This window comes from Heliangelus exortis, chromosome 1 (assembly GCF_036169615.1).
Source record: "Heliangelus exortis chromosome 1, bHelExo1.hap1, whole genome shotgun sequence".
NCBI lineage: Eukaryota > Metazoa > Chordata > Aves > Apodiformes > Trochilidae > Heliangelus > Heliangelus exortis.
The window spans coordinates 71,811,577-71,829,837 of NC_092422.1; the positions used below are offsets into that span (position 1 = coordinate 71,811,577).

At 36.9% G+C, this 18,261-nt stretch overlaps 1 protein-coding gene across 4 annotated transcripts in view; it reads left to right on the top strand.

Moving 5' to 3' along the window:
* WWC3 (WWC family member 3) overlaps nt 1–18,261 on the top strand; it is a 100,076-nt gene that overhangs the window by 39,482 nt on the left and 42,333 nt on the right. For all 4 annotated transcript variants that reach the window (XM_071747947.1, XM_071747930.1, XM_071747938.1 and 1 more), the window contains exons 3-6: nt 3,299–3,502; nt 6,322–6,398; nt 8,854–8,933; nt 14,736–14,865. In XM_071747947.1, the coding sequence (XP_071604048.1) occupies nt 3,299–3,502; nt 6,322–6,398; nt 8,854–8,933; nt 14,736–14,865 (491 nt within the window). The remainder of the gene's footprint in view (nt 1–3,298; nt 3,503–6,321; nt 6,399–8,853; nt 8,934–14,735; nt 14,866–18,261) is intronic.

Below are 18,261 nucleotides of genomic sequence, written 5' to 3' on the forward strand. Positions count from 1 at the left end.
GATAATAGTCCCTTTTGCTTTTCAGACTTTGTTAGTAGTTGATTTACCACAGACATCAATTATGAACTTAGGGAAAGAATATTAATCACTGTAGGCATGTCAGATCTGGCTTGCAATTTTTTTCGGTGCAGTTGAGAGCAAAAAACATAGAAGAGAGTCTTTACAGAGAGAAATAAAATTCCCAGTTGCTCAATGCACAGAAAGAAAGGATTAATATAAATTATTCTGTGAAAGTAACGCTAATCATATTAGAAATTAAATAAAAGTGGGAAAGAAAGGGAAAGAAACTTCATAGCATCAGGCCTGAACTGAGTGAAAGGAATCATTCTACTATTTACAAGGTTGCAAAATTTGTCTCTTTCATGATAACTAATTACTTGTAGCCCACAGATATTATCCTCAATGGTAATTCAGCCGTCACAGCAAAATGGGTTTGTCACCCTTAGGCTAATACAGTGTTTGCATATACAAGCAAGATTCGTATTCAGAGGGAAGAGTTGATATTGTAGCTGGATAATAATTATTCAAAATTTACTAGAATACTTGATTCTATGATACTTGGTCCAGTTTAAACTGTGGACAACAAAGGTACCAATCAAGACTGCATTAACCTCATTTGCTGAAGTGAAAACTAATGACTAGATGATAATAAGCGTCATGAGATGGTGTCAGACAAGTGGCAGACGTGGTCTAGGAACTGAATTTTTTTTTCGAAATGAGTACCTTACATTGTATTCTGAACTATGTTTAAAATATTTGGAACAGCAACTTGCACATGAGAACATTTGGGCTGCCTTTTGTAGCTGACCTTGTTAAATGCTTTATGCAGCAGTGAAGCTCTTTGTTAACTGATAAAACAGTTAGAAGTACTTCAGTTTCAAGAAACACTGTGGGAAAATGTAAGGAATGATTCAAAGAAAGTCTTCCTAAAGTTACGCTTACCAGGCACTGCTTAGACTTTCTGCACTGTCTCAAGCATTTTTCCCTTTTCAAAAGAGAGAAAAAAAATAAGACATCTGATTTTTCCAAACCACTTGCTCCATTTATTTACCCAGAAAGTAATAATAATATTTTTAGGCAATATTTTTCCATTTATGTTGAGAAATACCAGGAACAGAGGAATCTTCTATAAATCTCAATGGTGCTACCAAGCCTGATCACCATCTTGTTCTGTAAATTCAGTACTTTGTTGACACCCTTACTAAGCTGCTCTTGGCTTTTGTCCAAACATTGCTTAAAAGCCTTGGTGGCTGCCAGCCGCAGAATTCCTTTCTCTCCTCCTCAGAGTCTCAGGGGCCTTTGAAGTCTCCTTTAACCATTTGGGCATTCCCAAGTGGGGGAATAATATATTATCTGCTAAAAATATATTCTCTAATAAAAATATATTTATTTGGGGCTGTTCTTGAATCACTGATTATTATTATTATTATATTATTTCTTTTAATCAGTTATGAAGAAATGAAGGAAGTGAACTTTTTTTTAAATACAATGTAGCTTTACTTTTGCTGTGACATGGTGAACTTTTGTAGAAGTCCAGGGCAAAGTGAAGCCTCTGTACTTTATAATAAACAGATGAGAATGTCACCACTGTACTAAAGAAGTTTTCTGCCTCAGAAGAATGCTGTTAGCTTTTGAGAAGACTTCTGAAATAATTTGAGGAGATGCAATGCCCTGAATTTATAAGACCTCAAAAGCTTAATGTGAATACAACGTAGCATTTTAGCCTTTATTGCGTTTAAAACTATTAATTTCCTGTTCAAAAAGAGACACTTACTAGGAGCCAACTTTTCAGTCTTATAAATATTTATTAATGTCTTCATAGTTACCATAGAGGATTAGCAGTTTTAGGAATATTAAATTTGGACAGATTTCAGGAATACTTACGGATGGACAAGGTAGCATTGCGAATTATCATGCTCTCAGCGAAGGATGGGATGCAATGTAAATTCTGTTTTCTTCTGCTTTCTCTGCATCCAGAGAAGGATTTATGGAGACTGGAACAAGCCACAATGTATCCTGCCCTGGGCTGCAGAGGTAGTTTGGGGGATTGGAATCAGAAGGTACTGCTGGGAATCAAGGGTCCCTAGGACACGGGGAGAAAATAAGAGAGCTGTTGAGAGGAAAGGTTATTAGGAACCAAGTATATAAACCTGTTTGAAGTACTGCTCATAGATGAGCTTTGTGTTTTTGTTAATTACTTTTAAGATGGCTCTCAAATGGTAGAGCTTCCAGCGTGACCGTGACAGCATTGTATTTCTTCATCCATTGGGCTCAATGTTTTATAGTTTCTTAGTTCATTACTGACAGCAATATAGTAAATGATGTACACCAGATTAATACAAAACATAACTGGCTTTCATCTCTCGTAAGACGTTAAGCTTGGAAAAAATGACTGGGTGTTTGCATCCTGACTGTTCCGCAGGTTCTTTCAAAGGTTCTTTCAACGCCAACATCACGTCTGCAGCAACTTCTTACTGATAGAGCCTCAGTCATCAGAAATTAACATTCACTTCAACATGGGACTTGTATGTGGACATGTTTGTGTAAAACATACTTGCTAGCTGGAGCATCATCAAAAAAAACAACCAACCAACCAACCAAAAAAAAAAAAACCACAACCAAAAAAAAACCTCAACAGAATGTTTTAGGATTTTAATGAATACGTCCTTCTCAAAAGTCTTTGCAACTGCAATGAGGTTGTTGTACTGTAATAACTTTGAATATCAATATATAGGGAAAATAATTTTGTATTGGAACCCTGGTTTTGATTTGTGTTTGAATATGAACTAAACCCTGTGAATAGAGAGCATGAGGGTGTGTTCCTTAAGACAAAAGAAAGAAGCCATTTAAATGCTTTTAGGGATTTGAGATTGATATGTTAACTTTTCTGTTGAATTACCTTATTCTTCTTAATTACACAGGTGTAGTCACTAATCTTTCAGGATATTTTACTTGTGAAATTCTGTGTAGTATATTAAGGTTGTTCCAACTATACATAGAGTTATGGGTTAAGCATTGAGATGCCTTTGTGGTTCTGGAATTTTAGCTAGTTCTCATAATTTTCTCATGTTTTCTTTGGACTTGCTCTGGTTTGTAAACAGAAGAATCAAATTTAATTGCCTTCTACTTTGAAGAGGCTTTTCCTGGTCTTCCACTCTGCATCTTTCCTTTTGTCCAGGCTGGAGTGAGTTTGAGCACTGTAGTGTTAAGGGTGCTAGAACAGACCTTAGCAAAATAATTTGTACTTTGTGGGACAGAGTGTCTTACCATTATTTTTTTTTTATGCTTTTCTCCTTAGAGCTCACACAAATTGAGGACCCAAGGGAGCAATGGAGAAGGGAGCAGGAACGCATGCTAAAGGAGTATTTAATAGTTGCCCAGGAGGCACTCAATGCCAAGAAAGAGATATACCAAATAAAGCAACAGCGTTTTGAACTGGCCCAAGAAGAGTATCAACAGTTGCACAAAATGTGTGAGGATGACAGCCGTTCTTATGCCAGCTGTAAGTTTACTATTCTTTTCTTGATTTACCCACCTGCCTCTCACAATGTGGTATAAGAAATAGTATGATGTGTTTCCATCACCTGATTCTCCTTTGAATGAAGATAGTGAGTAAGGCTCTCCTTTGACTCTGCTATTTGGGGAGTTCCATTTCCTATTAGTTCTATTAGAATATGCCTTTTTAACTTTTAACAGGGATATAGTCCAGCTAGCATCTCTAGCTATCTTGTAGCCAGCCGTAGTGATGCTTCATGCAAGGCAACAAAGACAAAACTGAATGCTGCTGGACCAGCCAGCTACTTGTACTCCAAAATTCATAGGTTATTCCACTCTTAACAGAGGGGGAAGCCATCTGCTTAGGGGAAGCCTTCTGTGGTTGGTGTATTGACTTTATAAAGAATGAGGGACAAGGTATCACAGTCAGGAGTACCTCTGGCCATGAAGTAGGAATTCATTACTGCACCTCATTCTTGAAGACCAGCCCCTGATCATAATGCTGGTGATACAGGTTGTAGAGCCTGGATTTCCTGCTCTTTTCATTCTTCTGATGTCTCTGGTAACCTGGAGAAGATGATACACTTTTGTTGAAGTCTGAAGTTGTTGCACTGCTGTCAGGGCTGTTGGCTGCTGCGACAGGAAAAGGTGTCTGTGCTGAAGAATCAAAACACTCTACTTCAAAGAAGTGTTTTAAGTGGTTACACTCACCAGCCATGTGGAAACATAGAATTTCACTGTCCTGCTGGCTCTTCAGTGGCTGCCATGTGTGTGTGGTCATTGTTTAACTGCAACATTTGCTGATAAATATGCCAGGTACTTGATAAGTATGGGAAGCTCTGCTTGGCCCTTTCCAAAAATGTTGAAGAAACCTGGTCATGCAAGGGGTGTGTGTATCAGAGCAGGCATCTGGATAGAAGTGTTTAAGCTACTGATCCAGTGGTATTTCTCAAGCCAAGGTAATTAGTATGTATGCCAAAATCCTGAATAAAAGATGTTTTCTTGGGCTGAGGTGTCCCAGATTGTCTTGACCAAGTCTTCTTTTACTGTTGAACTGGGATTATCTCAATTTTTTTGTTAGTTTTAATATATGTATTCTTTGATTCAATTTATGACATAACTGAACAGACTAGTCTTATTTTTCCCTGTTGCACTGAAGTTAGTAAGTAAAATTATTTTTTCTTTCTTATTAAAAAAAATGCTCAAAGAGTGTTTACTGTTTGAAGACTTGGAATAGGGTAAAAGATAGTAATTTTTTAAATTGTAAAATCTAATTTTATGTTTATTACCATACTTCTCTAGGTACATGGGCTTTTTGGTTTTTGAAAATTTACAATAGTTCAGTGGGATATTTTGTTGAATTACTTAAACAGAAGTTTCTATCTGTATATTCAGCTGAAGCAAATATACAAAATATAACCTGTTTTTCCTACTTATAAAGCTCTTGGAAAAACAAATTGCTTGAAACAGCAACAAAATATGACTAAAAATGTCAAAATTGGAGGCTATCTGTGGCATGAATGCAAATGCTACGTTATTTGACTTCTATGTTCCTTGATCTTCTGATAGTTTGGTTTTTGTGTGGTGTTTTTTTTGGTTTTTTTTTGGTTTTTTTTTTGTGGGGTTTTTTTTTGTGGTTTTTTTTTTTTAAGGCTTATCTGTGGAACTGATAATGAGATGCTGTAAAATCATTTAAAAAAACCCTGCATCTAATCCAAGTGCAATTAGATCTCCAAAACTGGGTGCTTATGTTATGGGTGAATATTCCTGCCTCCACCACCACTTGTTTCAATCTATTGCGTTAAAAGAACCAAAACTTCACAAACTGTTTTCCTCCTCTTTGCTTGTGGGTGCTGCTGTTGACTCAGTGTCGTGTGCTCATGAGTGGGAGGTGATGTGAGCTCGGTGGCTGTGGCTTGGCAGGGTGGTGCCCATGCAGCAGTTTTGTGACTCAGTTGTCATCAGCACTGTTTAAAAAAAAAAAAAAAAAAAATCCATAGAAAATCCTGGATTTAGAGAATTAGTCTAGGCATGACTACTCATTTTGGCAAGTTCCTGCATGCTTGACATGGCCTTGGTGTTGCAGGGTTCTTTAGAGGGTTAAAAGGCTCAGTGCAGCACAGACCCAGATGTAGATTTTGAAGCAGCAGCTTTCAGCTCTAGGAAAGGATGGTAGGTCTAGCAGCACAGTCCCATCCCATCCACTCACATACCAGGCATTTTTCAGTGGGCCAGCACTGCTGTGAAGAGCTCACTCAATAAATCACAGTTGGTCCTGCCCAGCCTATCCTTGAGGACCTTTACTTTATCTACCTAGGCTTCAGCTTGTAATGCCACAGCTTGAAATCACTGCTTGACTCTAGATAGGCTGTGGTAAGAGCCCACTTGCCAGGGGTTGGTCTTTAGGTTGGTTCCTTACACTGTTGCTTTAGGAAGTAACTTCTTTCTGTAGCTGAGTTTTATCCTGGCAGTAGTTTCATTACTTTAGTCCTTATCATAATGTTAATTCAATGTACCTGGGAAACACTTTGTAATTGTTACACAAATTGCTTGCGTCACTAAATGTCACCATCCTGCCATGGAAGCTTGTTGCTTTTAGGCAATATGCAGTGCTGCTATATACAATTTTTGTTGTTGTTCAGGAGGAAAAAAATGCAGGTAGGTCAACGGAAATTTTTAAGTTGTACTTCAAAAAAGAGGATTCTTTTAAAACCTGGTTACTTATGACACAAAGAATTAATGCAATAGTCTATTACATAGTGCCACATCTTAACAAGTATATAAAAGAAGAATAAAAAAGTAAAATGCTGTTTTCCATCTGTTTAGCATTCTCTGGATTTTCAGCTAATACCAAGTATGACCCATATCAGATTAAAGCAGAAATAGCCAGCCGTCGTGACAGAGTGAGTAATCTTTTTTAATTTTGTAAAAATATGAATTAGGCATGGGGAAGGGAGGAGTTCTAGGTGTTTTTCTTTTACCTTATCATTTTCAGGGATGTTGCATGCATTTTTTGAAATACAATATTAAAAAATGCTTTTCTACTCTGACCTATTAAAACAAGTCTATATTTCCTGCATTTCAGTGACTTGCAAAGTAATGCTTTTTCCATGATACAAGCATAAAGATTTTTTCACAGCTATCAGTCATCCACGCTTTCAGAAGTTCCTTTCTCTGTTCAAAGTACCACAAGTAGTTAATACGATGGAGCCATATTCTTTTTTGGTTAAGTGGAGTTCAAACCCACTGTCTTCAGATTTGCCCATTTTCTCATTTTCAGTGGGGTTTCATGGATTTCACAGAACTTTAGATTTAGCCATTTGTTCGGAAATCTTCAATTCAGTATACATGTGTGCTGAATAGACCTTTGTATCTGATTTGGCTTGAACTCTATGAGTTCAAACATTCTGACTGTGATAGGCAGCTCTGTAATAAAAACATTCCATTTTTATATGTGTTCTCTATATATGTCCCATTTATATATTTATTTAATGTTTAAATTTATTTTTTATTTATTAAACTAGAATCATGCCTTTGGTACTGTCTTTGCTTAAAGAAGAACAGTTCACTTCTTGAAATTCTTCCATGCTGCTTTAGCCAAGAGTTAAAGTCTGCACATTGATTTCAAGGAAGTTGATATAGCAGTCATAAACAATTACAGAAAGCAGTTTATAATATTAAACTTTAAAACCTTAACATTTCTAAATGGAATATTTCATTTTATTAATGAGCGAAATGGGATTTAGCACTCCAGGCACTCAGCTCACAAAATAAATAAAAAAATATTTGTCTTTCCAGGGTAGCGTTCCTTTTGTGTTGTAGTGACCACTTTTCACATGAGCACCTCTGAAAATAAATCCCGTTCACCACCCTTCAAAGGCATTTATTCTATCTCTGTATGTTTACTGCCTGCTGACTAGTGTTTGCTTGTTTTACATACTCTTAAATGTCAGGATATTGTAAACAAGAAACTAAGCCTTATTTGTTTAAAAAATATTTAAAGAAAATAAACAAAGTCTTCACTTATATGACTATTTCTCTCTGTTCCTGCATCTGGAAACAAAATGCTCTCCTAAGTGCATAGGGTAACTTTTCAGCTGAATCTGTGCATATCCACATGTGTGCATTGTTTTAGGCAATAGAATAAAATATGCCCTATAAAGTGTTAGGGTACATGATATTAGTGATTCCTCTTTTATTCTGGTGTGTGTTGGAAGAGTTGGTGAGGATTTAGGAGTGTTCCGTGGGCTGGTGCAAAGAGTTTTAAGGAAAGGGCAAGAACACTTGAGGAAGGGAGGGCCCCATAGGATGGCAGGTCTTTAGCCCTCCTGCTTTGCATCCCCAGAACTTCTGTGAAGCTCCTCAGTCTTGGAGTAGAGCTGACAAAATTAATCTATACCTGGTTATGTAGGAAATTTTTTAAAATCTTTTTTCACTCTTTTTTAGTAATGGTTTAGCCATTTATTGATGTACATGTGAAAATCAAGAGTGCTCCAGGTATATTCTAGAAAAGGCACCAATTTTGATAGCTTGAGAAGAAGGAGCTCTCTTCTTCCATCCCTGCCCCTCTTTGGGCTCTCAGTTCAGTCTTACGCTTCACCACCACACATTGAAACCCCTCTGTTCCCCCTTTTGTGTGTAGTCCCTTGCAGCCTCTTCCTTCTCCTGTCCTCAGATGTCTGTCAGCTTTGGAGGGCAAGAAGCTATTTGCAGATCATTTTTGGTGCTGACAGTGCTCTGCTAAGGTCTGCCCAACCTTCTTGAGTAACTGATTTCATAAAAGCACCACAGCATGTTTTGGGAGACTTTGCTGCTTTGTCACTTTTGGTCTATGCTTGCTATTTGGATCAAGGTAATTGGTGGGAGAGGATAAAGAGGGAAGGACAATATGAAAATAACTTCAGAAAATCAGGCTGCCATTTTTGGGAGAGAGGACAGTTCTGTTGCCAGTGATTTTTGTTTTCCCAGATTGGAAAATTAACAGCATTCAATGTTTAGTCATTTTTAAGTTAACTACAGAGTTGAGGGCTGTCTGTCTATTATATGGGGAAAAGAAAAACCATGTAGATTGAAGATTTCCTGGCTGTTAGCATAAGCTGGTGAAGATAGAAAACCAGTAGAACAAATGAAGAATTAATACTTTGAAAAATAAATATGGTGACTGCTGTTTGATCATCTCTTAGGATATTTAGGAAGTCTTTTGATATTTTAATGCAAATTATGAAGCAAGAAAAGAAGATAATTTAGTTATCACTTCCATTTTTAAAAGTAACTTAAGATTTTATATTTGAAAAACAACTATTTTATTATATGAATTTTCCTGTTATATATTGTTTTAAATTATTTTGTTATATTCAGCTTTCTAGGCTGAAACGAGAGTTGGCTCAGATGAAACAAGAGCTACAGTATAAAGAAAAAGGAGTGGAAACTCTGCAAGAGTAAGTTAAGGGTTTGTGGGAGAAGTTTTGTTGGATTTTGTTTTATTTTCTTTGTTTACTATTAATTTCTTAGAAAAGCATTGCCACCTTGATAAAGATTGAAGCCTCTTAATTGCTTTTCCTCAGTTTTTTCTATGATAGTGATGTGGGATGAGAACAGTGTGAAGCGATGGAAGAAGGGTTGGACAGAATTGGTTGGAATGGTGATTTTGTAGATCCACATGCAAAAACAATTTTATAGATTCTGTTCTTCAGCTCTTCCCGAAGATAATGTTGAGGTGGAATTAGATTTTTTTTAAACACTTTCCAAACATTTTCTGTATGTATCTACTGCCTGGAGCACTGACTGAAGCACCACGCAGTAGCTGGATGAGTTCTCATATGAACAGTAATGAAGCTTTCTGGCCAGGCACAGTACTTCTCTTGGTGGGGGGGGTCTGTACACCACAACACTTTTTCTTACCTTTACCTGGTGGTCAGGCCCTCTCCTTCTGCACAGTTTAGCTGATATGTGTGTGTGCTGTAATACTGATGGCCTCTGAGACCTTAGGTTTTGTGTGTAATGTGCAGAATGAGTGCCTGTGTATGTGACTCCTTTTCTCCTCCCTGTGAGCAAAGGTAGCTCGGGGCAATTTACCACTGCTCCCAGGGCTATTAAGCAGCCTGTGCTCTTTCCTTTTTGCTCAAGGTTGTGAACTGTTGTGGTGACCCTCTCCCTGCCACTCTTCCTGCAGGCCATCAGATGGGAACTGAGTGACTTCCATCTGTGTGCTGCTTGATCATCTGTACACGTAGCACACACATGGGATGCACAGTGGGATAGGGAGAGAGGTTGCCAGGCCATGGAAAAGATGACAGGTAAACACAGGTTGTTGTGACTTCCAGATCTGTTCAGCCAGGCCAGGGGCTAGATTTTATGTTTGAAGAGCTCTTGGATTTGCCTTGGACATGTGGCCTTGCTTTTAAAATTCATGGCCTTTTGTTCCAGCATGCACTTGAATGAACTGCTGAACGCAGGTGCTTCCTGTAAATGTTGCAACTGTTGCATGTAATGCATTTTGCAGCATCTGTGTGGAAATATTTTGAGGCTTTGGATTTATTGCGTTGGTACTACAAAGCATGGTTGCATACTTTCATTTCATGAATTCTGACAAAATTCAGAGATTCTGGAGCTATTAGGGTACTTATTTTCCAACTTTGATTTTGATTGGTATTTAGTTAACAAAATAATATAATGGGGGGTACTAAAATTTTACTTTTAAAGTAGAGAGTAGTTCATGTACTCCATGTTGTGTGAGTTTTGGGGTTTGTTTTTTTTTTTCAGAGCTTTCAAGTTTTTAATGTTTTATAGTACATTTTAAAAGCTTCAGAGAAGAAAGAATGTTCAGCCAAAATCCTTCATTGGCAGTTATAACAAATATTTTCAGGTATAAATGTATTTTTATTGACTACACAAAGCATTTACAGGTAGTTAGGGTAATTGTTAATGTATGATGTTGACTGAAAATTAAGCTTTCAGTATACTGAAACAGCAAATATTTTAAGTATAGTCAACGTTTTATGTTGGTGTCCTAGATATGTAAGCAGTAGCAGAACAAAAGCAATTTTGTCATCAGATCTGTAATTGTATTTTCTATAAGTGAGCAAGGATTGCTTTACCTTTTCTACTTGCTTTATTTGTTTTCCTTCTTCTGTTTATTGGGTTATTTTAAGGGTATAGGTTCAATTGTTTTATAAAAGGACTAACTACTTAACTAGGATGATTAAAGTATTTGAAGGCCATTTGAAACTCAAGATTGTTTTAATCACTATAATTTAAGATAGTTCAGCAAAGTAGTTCAACTTGTGAAAAGTGAAGTCTGCAGATGATTAAGAATACAAATGTTTGTCTTGGATTGTAGCCTGAGCAAAGTAGCCCATACTTCAGGAGAGGGATCTAGGAGAGAACTTTGAGAGAGGAATTATTTTAAAGCACATCTGATTAATCAATGGTCACTCTTACTCTCTAGTTTAAATGTTAAAGCAGACAGCTCAGTGCATTGGTGCTGCTCATTGCTGCTGTTAGTGGAGCCACTATCTGTCCCTTTGGTGCACTGAGTGGAATTTGTTGTTGCTTGTTAGAGCTGGAGAGAATGGTTTTCTTGTGCATTATCTGGGATTGCAGTGAATTTCTGCCAGTGTTTGTGCCTTGCTGAGCTGTGCCCTCTGCAGTGACTGCTTTACTTGTGAACCAGAGGCTTGTGGATTTCATTTGGTGTTTTTAAGTAAATTTTAATTGCCTTTCTGGTGAGATACATGCTTTCTTTTGAGTATTTTGCTTCTAGTAGGAAGACAGCCAATTTGGAGAGTACTCACGCTCTCTAGCAACTGTAGAGAGAAGTTCCTCCAGCTTCCTCATGCAATCAGCAGACAAATCAGGCTGAAAGCTCAGCTGTGCTCTGGGTTGTCCTTGAATGATCTCTCCCCTACTTCTTATATTTGTTGGGAGAAAAGGGTCACTCAAGTCAAGTAGCAATGCTGAAGTTATTTACTTAGCAAAACAACAACAACAAAAAAGGTATCTTAGACATTTTGCCTTTTTGTTATCTTTTCTCAATTTTTGGGCTGCATAAATTTTTCTTCCTACTTTTGCTAGGTCAAATCTTCAAGTAACTGCCAAATGGCATGCATCCTGTTCTGCTGTTTTAAAGCCATGTTCTTAGCTTTATTTCAAGTACTAGCCAAGAACAATATTAGGAGCTGTCACACTTTGGGCTTTACATCTGGCTGAATGTTTGCTTTGAAAGTCTGACCACAACGGCATTATGAGCAGGTATCAAAACCTGTTGCCATGGGACACCCTCAGCAACTTCTGCTGGACATAGCTGTCAGAGGAGAGACAAATTTTATGGTCAGGGCATTTAAACTGCTCAGTAATTTCCATCATTTTTTTTGCTGTATGATTCAGATGCCTTTGTTAAATGCAAATCCTCTTGCATTGACATTTTCCACGTAGAGTGTCTGCCTTGGACTGTGTTTTGTTTTCTGTTCTTTTTAATTTTAGTAATATGGCTTAGCCATTTTTGAGAATAAAAAAAAAAAAAAAAAAGTAAAATTCAAAACCACAGAACAACTGGAGAAAAGTGGAGTTTTGGGGAGGAGAGAAGATTGAGGCTTAAATAGCTCTACAACCTCCGTACTGCCAGAATTTCAAATTTTGTAGTGCTGCAGCTTTGTATTAGAGCTGTATTTTCTGTGTTTCCACCCGAAGTTGGCAATTATGGTATAAACCTTAGGATATCACAATCTTCCTTTGCCCACTGGAAACTTTGTAGAGCTCACCTTATTTAAAGCCCTCAAAGACCTGACAACTGAGTGGCTTGGCCTCCACAGGTGCCATTGACCCGAGGTGTGGCTGATCCTGTCACAATCCAGAGTTACAGATGAGTTTCTCCTGGAACAAACTTCTCTCCCTAACCTGATGGCAAGGACTGAGAATCAGGAGGAGTTCCTTCTCTCCTGTGTTTTTCAGTGACCCTTCTGCTCCCTACAGGAATTTTGGAGGAAGAAGGCGTTTAGCAACAAAGGAAATGAAAACTCAGCCAGTTGGCTGCAAGTACCAAGCGAACATTGAGAAAAGTTGGGAGAGACAGGGAATTCTCACTGCCCAAACAGTTTGTAGAAATAGACTGGTCTATAGGATGTGAGACCTGACAAAAGCTTTAAAATTGGATTTTAACTCAACTACAGAGCTGTGCTCTAGGGAGGGTGCATAGTGAGCCTTGCATATTTGAAAGTATGTTGAGAAAAATAGAGGAACATGGAAACTGCTCTATAGGACTGGAATTACTTCACATTTGTTAATAGTCTATATATCCTAGAAACATCTTCCTCAGCAAATGTGTACTTTATTCATAGTTTTGTGTATTAGTTGAATTAGTTGAATTTTTTTTCTATTCATACAAAGGTCTAATCTATATTTATATCGTGCTGTTTTCTATTAATAAAATGGAAATTTCAAAATTAGAGCTTTATGAAAGGAGGGAAAAAAACACAGACAAGAATTAAGTAATTAAGATACTGAAGCCAGTTTGGGGCTGACAGCAATACTGATTTAAGCTCAAATATTTCTCACAGTAGAAACTTCAGATTCTTTCCTTAAACAAATATAAATTAATAACTTGGGCTCCAAAGTGACGTCCGGGAACATGAATATGAGTGTAAGTGGTTAAAAATCTGGTTGAAATGAAATAATTTCCTTTTCCTGAAATACCACCTTGGGCCTGGCAAACAGTATAATGAGCAGTTGTGTGAGAAGGCATTTTTGGGTCCAATGTTTGGATGGAATCTGTGTTCTTAATATAACCTTCAGATAAAGTCATGTTATCTTTTTCATGTAACTTTTAGTGAATTGAATTAGGTACTAATTTTTCAGGGTTTTAACTAAAAGGTTTATGGAAACTCAAGTGAACATCTTTAGAGAAAAACAAAACCAGCCAAACTAAAACCCCAGCTTTAATCCACATGACATTTAAGTTCTTTCTTATTCTTGAACCAAAAATCATAAAGGCTTATATATTTTCTTATGCAACAGGAGGAAAATTGTGTTTAAGTAGAAAGCTTGAGGTTCAGACTTATTTTGTGTTGTCTCTAAAAGCAGAAACTGTCAGGAAAACCAAACTGAAACTGTAGAAATCCAACCTGCATTTTTTTCCTAAGTATTTTGGGCTTCACAATAAAAACACAAGATGTTCATTCAAGTGTTGATTTTTCATTTCAATATTTTAATTTTAAACCAAGTAATATTCTTCAAGTGTAATTTCACTAATTTTTGTATAACTGTCAGAACATGTTAAGTGAGTACTATTGACACTCTTACCTTAATACAGCACCTAGCTTGACACTTAGTCTCAACATTTTAAATAGAGTTTGAGTGGTCTTGTTATACATATAGCATACCCTCTTTTACTCTATCTTTTTGTAAACTGATGTCCTTTGTAATGACTGATGTATATATTTATATTTTATATTTAATTCTTTTAACCTTTTGCTGGAGGTGCCTGGTCTTAGCACTGGCTTAATGACCATTGTGCATACCACCTATTTTTTATATTCTCACCTTCTACACAATATTAACAGGACAATTGAGGTCTTCATATTTTAACAGGACTTTACAATTTTCACTATTTGCTTTGGATAGCCTGTTAAAATTCCATAGCCATTTGTTACAAATCAAAGATAATTGATTCTTTTGGTTAAGTTCTACAGAATCTCTGGTCTTGTTTTTCCTTACTACAGGATAACGATGTGTTCTAGAAAAGATGCCCATAATGGCAGGAAAGAGTTTTCAATAAAATTTTAGGAATTAAAAATTTATTCCCCAGAAAATTAAATACCTTTGTTAGAAACTTCTAAAGTAAGATAAGATCGAAATCCTAGAGAAGATATTGCAGAGTGTAGTGCATGAAAAAATGTGACAAGGTAGACTGCCAATATCTTTATCTTTCAACTTATTACTATGCAGGTTAGTTTTAGGCTTATTTTACTTGTGTTGTGTGAAATAGCCCACAGCATTGCCATTAAGTAAGCTTTGTATTAGAACATTAAAACCAGGAAATATGTTGGTTCTGCAGAACCTGGGCAGATAATTGCATTGCTTTGTCTTTTGAGTGCACTTGGCTCTGAGTGCTATGTGAATTCCAAGCAGAGTATCATTTTATTCCTGGAAATAAAGTGGTACATGAAAAAACAAGAGATCTTAAAATGTCTGTGTGCTTTCCAGTTATGTGAAAGTTCCTAAATTTGTCTTAATTTTTCCAACAGGATTGATCGTAAGATGTCAAGTGCTCATACAAATTATAGACTGGATGAAGCACAAGCTATAATGAGTGAGCTTCGAACCATAAAGAAAGCTATATGCACAGGTGAAAAAGAAAGGCAGGACCTTATGCAGGTAAAAAAATATGCTAGTAAACAAATGGCTGCTGAAAAATAATATCCCACCTCTGTTTTCATGTTTGTGATTGCATTGTGATTGCCAAGTTAAATAAGGAAATGAGGTGGCCTAAACTGATTTTTCTGTTTGATAATTGCCAATAGAAAGCAGCTTGAACAGGTAAGTAGTATTTTTCTGTATTGTGAATACAAGAATCTATATGCATTTCATATTTTTGTCTTAGATAATGTGCTGTCCTTACATTTAGATCAATGTCTGTATTGAATATAGATTCCCATTACTGCTGACTGTATCAAGACTGCTATGAAGTAATTATGCTGTGGTTTTGTGTTGTTTTTTTTAATTTTTGCTTTACAGCATTTGGTTTTGATATTGTGTACTATCTCTTTCTATTACCTAATATGAAGTAGGGCTGCAAATTCACAGGCTAAAATGTTTACCAGTCTGTCTGACATGTTTTCCTTTTCTAAGCATTTCACAAAACTGGATCTCTATGTCACTACGCCAGTTTGGCACTTCTCTTTCTTTTGCCCCAAACTTTCCTCTCAAGTGTCCATGTCAAGACACAAATTAATTTCAACTGTTCTTGGAAAACCCCTTGAAAAATATGATTAAATACAATGTATACAGAAAACAGCATGCAAGCTTTAAATTATTTTATGAATCGAGCATGAGAGGATATATACGCCTGAGTAGTGATCTGACTTCTGAATGGGTTTGCATCCTGCTCTGAGCACTCAGTTGCTTTATTTGCATGAATGTGATGTGAGCTTGATCAAAGAGCCATGAGCCTCTCCCACTAGCATGACTTTGGTTATAGACTTGATTAAATGCACTGCAGATCTAAAGGGGTAACAAGGAGAATTCTCTTCATCTAGTCTTCAATCTGCTATGTGGAAAAAAATATCCTTGTTACCTAAGTTTTGGGGATTGCACTAAATTAATATTGCCATTCAAAAACTTCTATTTTCTCTGCTGGGATTTTTGCTAGGATTTTTAAATTTTTATTGTTGCTGTTAAATTATATGGTTAGCTCGTAATCTACATACAGTGAATTTCCATAGCTGTGCAATTATTCAGTCTCCACAGCATTACCCAAAGGTCATCTGTTGGACCACAAATCCTTGTTCAAGTGGACAGAACACTTAAGTCACTATGAAAAGTTTCTGCCTTGGCAACTTTTAACAAGCTTAATATTTTGTGTTGGCCAAGTTTTAAGTGATTCTCAGTCTTCCACATGCCAGGCTAGCAAGAAATGAGTAGAAAGGCAGTTCTTCATGGATATAGTGACGCACAATTTAGGAAACTAACGCCTAATTTAAAGACTTGTGTGTGAGAACTTTGAGCAGCTTAACAGCTAGCCTTGTTTTGACTCCCCCACAAGATTTTTTTTTTCTCCTCTTTTCCTTACGTTTTTAGTCCTCGGTGGCATTTATCCGGAATTGAGATGCCTTGAGAATTTTATCTGTTCAACCAACTTTGAGTGCACTTTAGGTTTCTTTAAATACTGTGTTGTGGGTGTCCAGTGTGTAGCATTAAGCTTAGCATCAAGGCTTGGACAATGCTGACAGCACCAGGGTGTAGAAATTGCACAAGACAAGCAAAAAAGAGACGTATTGCCATCCTTCTTCATGGATCTACATGACATATGGGAAATGTCAGTCCAGGAAATTTGGTTTGTCTAATTAATGACAATTTGTTGGCATCCAATAATAGACATGTAGTGCAGAAGAATCCACACAGGCCTGGCCTTTGAAACTGTTCTACATGTTTTGCTGCAGTTTCAGTAAGGGCTAAATGCTATAGTTTACAATCTACAGTTGTAAAAATTTCGTCTTTCTGCCAACTTACTGTGCTCTGCAACAATATCCAGCTTCTTCTGATATTTTTTAAATTTTGACCAAAAAAGTTATTATTGTCGTTACCAAACTTTTCTGTGCTTTGCCTTTTTTTTTTAATTAGTTGAAGATTATTGTTACACATGTATTAAGCTTTGTCAAGCAAGTGCGAGTCTGTTTTAAGTATCTTCCTAATGAGTTCAGAATTTGATTTTTAATTTCCTATGAACTTTGAAATTTTTTTGGTCTTTGAAAATACTATGTTTTAAAGCTATTTTTGGTAAGACAAGCTGTTCATACTTTGAACTATTGTGTAGACAGCTGGTATTTCATACAAGGAAACAGACAATTACTTTCTATTTCTTAATTTAAATCTGGCCAGTATAAGCAGCAGAACTAAACATAGTAGAAGTGACTCAGTGTTGTGTAGGTGCTTGGAAAAATCATAGCTGTCATAGAAATATGATAATTGGATTGAGTTGTGTGGGAGAGGAGGCAGACAAGGAAAGGAGAGGGTGGTCAGATTTAAATTGGGTGCAGTTGTTACTAATAAAGCCAAATATGTAGTGTCACTGCTCCAAAAAGTGGGTGTACTTTTTACGTAAGTTTGAGTAACCAAGGTGCATGATTAGGTTCCTGAAAGCAACACATGTGTTTCTCTCCTCTCCCCCCATCTCTTTCATACTTTTATTTCTGTTCCAGTATGTGCTTATGCTTTTAAAATGTCCTTTATCCTTAGGAAGCATTGGAGTTTGTTTGGGGTTTTTTTGTGATGGCCTTTTTTTTTTTTTTCCCCCTTTTTCTTTTTTCTTTCTTTACTGGTTAAATAGGCTAAATAGGGTAGGTAGGAACAGTACTGAAACTGTATGTGAGAGCTCCCAAATTAGATAGCAACAGAAATGATGAAATGACAAGTAATTGTTTTTCTCTTTTTGGTTAGGTCAGGGCAGGTGTGCCTAGAACTTCACATCCATATGATAAAGTGGTCTGGGAGTTTCTGTAAGATTGCCATAAACAATCCATAACCCCCAAATGAAAGATGGATTCCTCCATATAATGCAGAGGATACTTTTCAGAGCAGTTTATGTAAATTGTTTCTATCAAAAAGTATGCTAACTCGGGTTGTAATTTTCCATGTTAGGATTGCTGAAGGCTGTGCTTTCATTTATCCAACTAGGACTCAAAGCATATGTGCTTTACCCTAGAGCACAGACACCTATGCACATAGATGTAAGTTAAAGTGATGCTACTTAGTGATTGCCACCTGACAAATGCTGTGTTATTTTTAAGTACTATCCAGGGTTCAGCAACTGTACCCAGATATAATGCCTGGCCAGCAGTCAAGCAGCCCTTCAAGGAGATGCTGTAGGGTGTGAGGAACACACCAGGAGTGCATAAAGTAGCTGAAATACAGGCAGAAGATTAGATTTAAGTGCTGTCATCAGGATCTTTGGTGTTACATGTGCCTGTAACATAATATGTGTTAGCCAGAGGTACCAGATGGGACATAGCTTATTTGGGAGAAGTCTCAGGCTTTCTGAATCTTCAGTTTTTG